Source organism: Notolabrus celidotus, chromosome 16 (assembly GCF_009762535.1).
Source record: "Notolabrus celidotus isolate fNotCel1 chromosome 16, fNotCel1.pri, whole genome shotgun sequence".
Classification (NCBI taxonomy): Eukaryota; Metazoa; Chordata; class Actinopteri; order Labriformes; family Labridae; genus Notolabrus; species Notolabrus celidotus.
The window spans coordinates 25,744,275-25,751,500 of record NC_048287.1 but is presented as its reverse complement, the minus strand read 5'-3'; the positions used below and the strand labels follow the sequence as shown (position 1 = coordinate 25,751,500).

The 7,226-nt window shown below is 44.4% G+C and overlaps 1 protein-coding gene across 1 annotated transcript; it reads right to left on the bottom strand.

Annotated features, from left to right (window-relative positions):
• Nucleotides 1–3,158: 3,158 nt before the first annotated feature.
• si:dkeyp-92c9.2 (uncharacterized protein LOC571482 homolog) lies at nucleotides 3,159–6,330 on the bottom strand. The gene has a single exon (XM_034704606.1). The coding sequence runs from the start codon at nucleotides 6,237–6,239 to the stop codon at nucleotides 5,256–5,258; it is 984 nt and encodes a 327-aa protein (XP_034560497.1). The 5' UTR covers nucleotides 6,240–6,330; the 3' UTR covers nucleotides 3,159–5,255.
• Between the last annotated feature and the right edge of the window lie 896 nt (nucleotides 6,331–7,226).

The window sequence follows — 7,226 nt, the reverse complement described above, 5'->3', positions numbered from 1 at the left end:
GAAGGAGATGGACACTTGACAGTTGTATATTTATCTCTGTATTAACATCCTTCCAGTGTTGGTTTAATGTGAAATGCTGTGATGGATCAGAGTTTGTGAAACCTAAAGCGCTGGAGCTACAGTCTGTGAGGCTGCAGGATGAGCCGGGGCTGCCTGCGACAAACGCTACATCTACAATGGCTGCTTTTGTTTAACCAGCTGGTGCACTGATGAGAAAAGCTATTGATAACTTGATCATGTTTAAATGTATGCTGTGATGTTTGTGGCTGTAGATGACCACATCTAAATCAGCAAATTGACTAATGAAGTCTGATATGAGACGGCTGAGTTGAAAGAAAAGATGTTCTGTTATAACTCTGCTCACATGAACTCACATGCTCTGCTATTTCAGGATCAAGCTTGAGAAAATGATATTGATTAGTCATATATTTTTGTCTCTATTTTTCTAAACATGAACAGACCACCTTTAAGATGACAGTTACATCTGCACACATAAGAGACTTAAATACTGTTGACATCATGTTTCCTTTGAAGGAGCACTCCATTGAGATCCATTTTTAAGTTACCAAAGTCATAATATTTCATTTAAAACTTCACATATAAAAATCAAACAAAAGCAGAAGTAATAAAAAAAAAGAACATCTCTAACCTATCTGGCTGGCATGCATGCTACTACACAGCAAGACTATTTCTTTTTGTTCATGTTTTTCATTCTGAACAACACCCAAATATTTACAACGCAGTCTAAGGTGTCCATTGAAAACTCACACCAACCTACAGCAGCAGCAGCAGCATACTGAAATAACTTAACACAACTCACAGAGTTGTGGAGACTTAAAGGAAAAGTTTTTGTGTAGTCAATATTTTTCTTATTGTCAAGAAAAGAACACCAGTATTTCTTCATTACAATGAAAATTGACGAATTTTTCTTGGAGCTAACCTCCAAACACAACAACAACTGAAAATTCTTCAGGAATAAAATGTGTATTCATCCCCAGCTGAAAATAGTCCCTAAGAACCAATCTAGTTACTCATGATGAGATGATTTTAAAAGCTGTAGTGCTTCCTTGTAACAGGAAGTACTCTGCTTTGTTGAAATCATTTTTTACCTTCATGATATCAGAGTCTGGAGTTCTGAAAGTACTTAAATAAGATGAATAAATAATGCTTCTTGACAATAAGAAAAATAAAGAATAACCCTGGACTAATCCGTTAAATCTTTATCACATTGTTTACACATAGTCAAGAGTCTTCAAAACAAAAGCCAGTCTAAGGCCCATCTGAAATATTCTGCAAAGCAGAACAGTCAAAGTCCCAGATGAAGGTGCCATCCACAGGAAAATGTCCAGTTTCCTTTCATTTTCCTTCATAGTCTTGTTGGAGTATCCCCAGTCAATGGGTGTCCATGTAACAACAGTTGTAACTCCTCCGCAGAGATGTAGCAGGCATCGCGTGTCAGTTTTTGTCAGTCAGTGAAAGAGCTGAGGGCTCAAGCCGAGGGGTTTGATTGGATGAGCAGAATTAAAGCTCCACTTGAGTCGTGAGTTGATTGGCTTGGAAGCCGCTCGGCTCTCGGTGGAAAAGCTATGACATCCAGCTGGGCGGGTGATTGGGCAGATGTACGGATCGGGGGGACAGTTGCCTTCTTGGTGGGGACTAGATTTCATCACATTTGACAAACTATGTCAAAACTCAATTATGCTTTAATGAGCCGGGTTCCTCTGTGTCCGTGCCATTAACTAACAAGATGAATGAGCTCATTTGTCTGAAGCTGTTTAGGATTAAAGGAAGGCTAACAACATGCAGCTAAAGAAAACCTGCAGCAGATTGTTTCTTAGTTGTCCCTGATGTCAGGGCAAAGCACCATCTGACTACAATGTATGGTATCTTTTATTTTAACCAACATCCAGGTCTAAATGAAGAGCATAGTGGAAGCAGATTTTGCCCTTTGCTTTGACCCACATTCACACACAAACACAACCAACATGATGCCAACAAACGATCCCATTCTGCCCTTCCTCATCCTGACAATGGCTGGTGGGTGTGGGGTGTCAAATCTAATGAAACAGCCAGGGAACAACAGCTGAGTGTGAGTGGATATGGAGGGGACTGGAGGGAGGGGGTTGAGTCAAGACACAAGTGTCCTTGTGAAAGCCACAGCCAGACCAGAGAGAGAGAGAGAGAAAGAGAGAGGGAGAGGGCTGCACTGACCACAACAACAAGCCCAAAATGGCTGCCAGTCAAAGTTACAGAAAAAGAGGCATGAATCACTGCCGTCGCTCCTCTCTGGTTGAATGGTGTGAGCTCATGCAAGGTCCCTCAGGCGGGCACAGAGGCAGGCTTGACTCGGATAAACCAGGCTGAGCTGGAAGAGGCAGCAAGGCTGAGCTTTGGGTCTCTGAGGCCTCCAGTATCTTAGAGCAGGATTTGGAGGCTCAGTCGAAGGCTGAAACTATGCGAGAAGCGTGAGACCTAATCTTAACGGATTCTAAACCGTTTGCGCCTTTCCTCACGTTTTCATTCATTGCTCCTTCTCCCTGTTGAATTGAGTGGCAGGATTTTAAACTGAATTACCAAAGGAGCGGATGTGTACCAGAATCTGTTTGTTTGCCAATGCGTGTAAAGGTCAGATCCTCGAGGGATACATCTTTATCATAAGAGGGCATTTGAGTCACACTCAAAATGTGTAAAAAGAGGGGCTGACAACTGTGGAAGGGAAATGAAGCACCAGAATCTCAAGATACCCAAACACAACAAGTTAAGACTGAGATAGATGGAAATAAAGCAGCCATGTTTTTTGGTTTGCAGCGGCTTCCTGAACCAAGAGAATCCAAATGTTAACCATGAGTCCCATATTGGGAGTCCAGGCCCAAAAAAGGCTGACACAGTTAGTCTAAGGAGCCCAAAGAGGATTGACTTTTCCTCTACATTTAACAGTTTCCAACAATCAAACGTGGGTATACTGTGTACAACCATCATTGTATTTAAATTAAATGACTTATATGCCACATGAATGGCATGACTCAGTGCCTTGAGGGAGTCATGGTCAAGATATAGGCTCAGCTAACTGGTTAGCGCGGGAATCTTCCTGACGTTGTGTATTTTCCAAATCATAGAATCCTTAATCTTTAACATGGAACTGCTTCATGGTGTGTTTTAAAGTGTTTTTTATTTGTTTTAGAGCCAAGATTTGAATACACAAGTCAAAATTCCACCTCATATTGTGAGATGGAAAACTGCCATTGCTAGCTTATCCTAATGTTACACTCTCTGCTAGCACAACAGCGCTGTTTGCTAACGTCGCCTGATAATATTTTTGAAACTAATCTTTTTTTGCTGCTGTAAACTGTAGTTGTTAGTAGCAGTGCCATTACTCTTAACTGCTGTCTATAGTAAGAGAGGAAGAAACATGTCAATTCTGTGGCTAACAAATTATGGTATTGGATTAGTGCAGCAGCTAGCATAATAGTAGGTATTGCTAGAGCAATTCAGGCTGTATATGAGGCATTATCAATATTAGTAATGGTGTCTAAACAACTGTATTGTGCAACTTAAATTTTTCATGATTCTGTATAAAAAAGTAGAACAAGTAATAAGTCCCTCTTTGGCTGAGCTAGTGTTAACTGGTGATCATGTTGAGCAATGCAGGACAGCAGGCAGAGGTTGCAGGGTTCACAAGCCAAAACGGTGGGTAGCTCCTGTTCTTGTTAAGGACCATTTTTAAATCTAATCTACTGCTTAAAATCCATATATTTCAATGTAACAGTGACAGTTCTAAGGCTCATCTGTTACCACATCTGATGTGCACAAACAAGGGGAAATAGAGATTAAAGGCACTCAGGCACAGATGCCAATGACTCATTCAGGGGAGCAGTTTAGCATGGCGCAGGAGTTTGAGGAGGGATAAGAGAGGAAACAAAGCCTCTTGTAACAGATGAGAGTATGCAGGTGACCGATAAGAAATTGGGGCAAATTCAGAAAAGACAACAACAACGAAATAAACAAGCTTTCCTGCCCCTTACTTGAGCCCAGAGCTGCACACGTGCATCAAACACTGCTTCATTCATGCATTGAGGAGAATAAAGTGCACACAAAAAGGTATTTAAAGTTGTGTATGTGTGTGTGTGTGTGTGTTTACAGTCCGGCTGACCTGGATAAGCCACTGGAGCTCTGCAGGGCTGCCGAGTGGACTAGAAGGGGGCAGAGGTTGAGAGAGGGGAGGGGCAGCAGTAATCGGCTAATCTCATTAATACCCCGACTGTGGGTGCCCTGTCAACAAGACGCAGCGAACAAAGGAGGGAGTAAACAGCTGATGACCCTGGCTGCCGTCCACCCCGCACAATGCCGTACACACACATGCCCATGCATACTCTCGCACAAAAAAACACGTCAATCTCAAATCCGTGTTCTGCTTCCAGGAGGAAACTCTCCAGAGATTAGATAAAATAGAAACAGTCCGCTGGCAGGTTTGAGTGAGTTGAGATAAAAAAAACAGCAACTGTCCCCTCAGGCGAGACGACCCTCAAAAGGCTCCACAAAACACTGCCTGTTCGTCTTGCTTTAGTGATCACACAGCGCACAGCAGGACCAGCGGGACCTTACATGGACCTCCTCAGCTGTTCCCATCAGTCTGAGTCACTTTTCTTTGCTGGCACACAGGGCTTAGCCAGCAGCGGATGTCAAGATGCCTCCTTATAGTGTTCGGGAAAAGAACAGTGCAGCGTTTTATTCTTCTGTGAATCCCCTCAGATGTTCAGAATAAAACTGTGAGGAATCCTTGATGGTGCTTTGTGTTGGTTCCTTGATCTCTTTTTCATACTTGATTGATCACTTTCAGATAGAAGGGCGAGGATACAGGGATGCTTGGCTGTGCAGATCTTTAGGGGCAGCTGGGATTGATCAGACACAGGAGGTCAGAGGGGCAGGTGGACCAAATGGTTCCCCAATGTAAGTAAACTTTGGAGGAAATTCCAAGAAAAGGAACCCACTGGGAGCCTCTGATAGCCAATTATCAAAGTAAATATTGGGAGGAGATTATTTCTAATTCCTTTTTTCTATCTGTGGATGGACGAGACGACATAGATTAAATGGCTGCTTAACTTTGTCAAACAGGCCTTCTTTGCTCCTTAGGAACAGCAGAAGAAGAAAAGGGGAAGACAAATCTGTATGAGACAGATTTGTGTGTCATGTGCAATGATACGTGTCAATCAGAGTACAAAAAGGCATGCGGTCGGCTGAGATCAGTGCTCAAACTCTCACCGATCCAGCACCCGACTATAGTCCTGAGGGCCACAGCTGCCTTCACTCTTGAGTTCAGCGAATACTTGTGTGAAAAAGTGCGGGTCTGCGTTGATTCGCAGCATCTTGGCGCTGGTGGCATCAATGATGGCGAGGCAACGGTCCCAGAAGGCCTCCTTACCGGCCTCAACCAGGAAGGGCTTAAGTGGGTACGAGATCTCATTGCCCATGTAGGAGTACGACAGGTAGAGACAGGTGAGCAGGATGGCCTGAAGCTCGTGCTCTGACGCCACCAGGTCGCCATCCACTACGTCTCGGCACAGCATGTAGACGAAGACCACGTTGGCTGGCGTGACGAAGGCCTGGTCCTGCCAGCCTTGCAGCAGCAGCGAGCGGTCCACAGCCCGCAGCCAGAGAACAGGGTCAGCGGGAGACAGGTGCTTGAGGCGGTAGCAGCGACAGCACAGGAACTCACCCAGGCAGCGCAGGAGCTCGCTCGTGGAGGCCTGGACGATGACTCGCTTTGGGGACGAGGTCACCGTGCTCTGGGGGACTTTCTTCACAGAGGACAGCTGCTGGGACTTGCTGTAGCCAAATCCGTGCCCCTGACCCAGCCCAATCCCGTAGCCGAGCCCAAGACCCAGACCGGCTGGGCCCTCGTAGCTGGACAGGTTGGCACATGACAGCGACTTCTTCACATTCTCACGGTTGAGGTGCAACAAAGGGTCTTTCTGATAAATGTTGATGTTGTTGTTGTTGTTGAGAGGATCCCCAAAGGTCACTGAACCCTTCTTTGAGTTGCTCTTCTTCTTCGTGGAGGCCACCAGTCGCTTCCACGTGAGCGCCGGCAGGAAGATGGACTGGCCCCTCTTCAGCCCGCGGTCTTTCTGGCTGTTGAGAGAGCGGCTGCTGAAGCTCGGGTAGTGGCTGAGCGAGCCTGGCCGGTTGTCATAGTAGCCTGATTTCCTCGAGCCGGGAGACAGGGATAGTACAGTGCCCATGGTGAGTCAGAGTTCCAGAGATTACTCTGCCTTACTGCTGTTGACGAGAGGAGGACGGGTCTGAGGCAACGCTGTCTTTTCTTTTTCACTGTCCAGTAGATGTGAACTCTAAAGATGAGGTGAGCGGTGCAGACATGACAAGGTGAGCACAGCTTTAATGACTGTGGCTGCAGAGACCTGCAACAAGAGAGCACACAGAGAGAGGATTTACAGACATGGACGGCAAAATACACAAATGCAACAACAGCTGATCATACTTAATAAACATACAGGTCACATACTGAAAGATGCAGCCTGTTAAGATTAACCCTTTCAAATCCTGTGCCTACCACACCACTAGAAAACATGTGCAACCAAAACTATAAAAAAACACAGTCTACTTTTGATTGTTTCACCTTTAAGAACAGAATGAGAGTTAAGTATCTAAAATTCCTTGCTGAAAATAGATGCAAAAACATCCGTATTTGCAGATCTGAAACTGTGCAGTGTTGTTCCTGACTATTACCTCCACTATGGCAAAAAGAAGATGGGGGGGAAAAAATGATACAGAATATATACGGGGCACCGCAAGACATTTACTTTGAGTGCTGGTATCCTGTATTGATCTGGATTTAGAAGTGTTCCAGTACATCATACTCTGCTTTTGAGAAACCTTGAAATGCTGCTAAGAAGATGTAAACCAGAAACTGAGGCGTAAAAAACTCTAATCCAGATTTCCGTTCATTGTTTGTTTGCAGACCAATGTGGCTTAGATGTTGACAAATAAAGTATTTACTGCATGGAGATTATGGTGATATTGTTGTTCTAATACAAACAGGGACATGAATAACCAGGTTTCTCTGTAAATGTCACATAAATAGGAAACTAATGAGGATTTAAAGGCATTCAGTGCAGAGTAAGACAATTTGTTCTGATCTGTAAGGAGAATAATAATCCGAGTAAAACTGGATTAGAAAGGGTTAATCATCTGATTCAATCAAGGAGCTC

Bases quoted from the DNA above. Each gene is read 5' to 3' on its own strand.
- si:dkeyp-92c9.2 (XM_034704606.1), bottom strand. From the start codon at position 6,239: ATGGGCACTGTACTATCCCTGTCTCCCGGCTCGAGGAAATCAGGCTAC.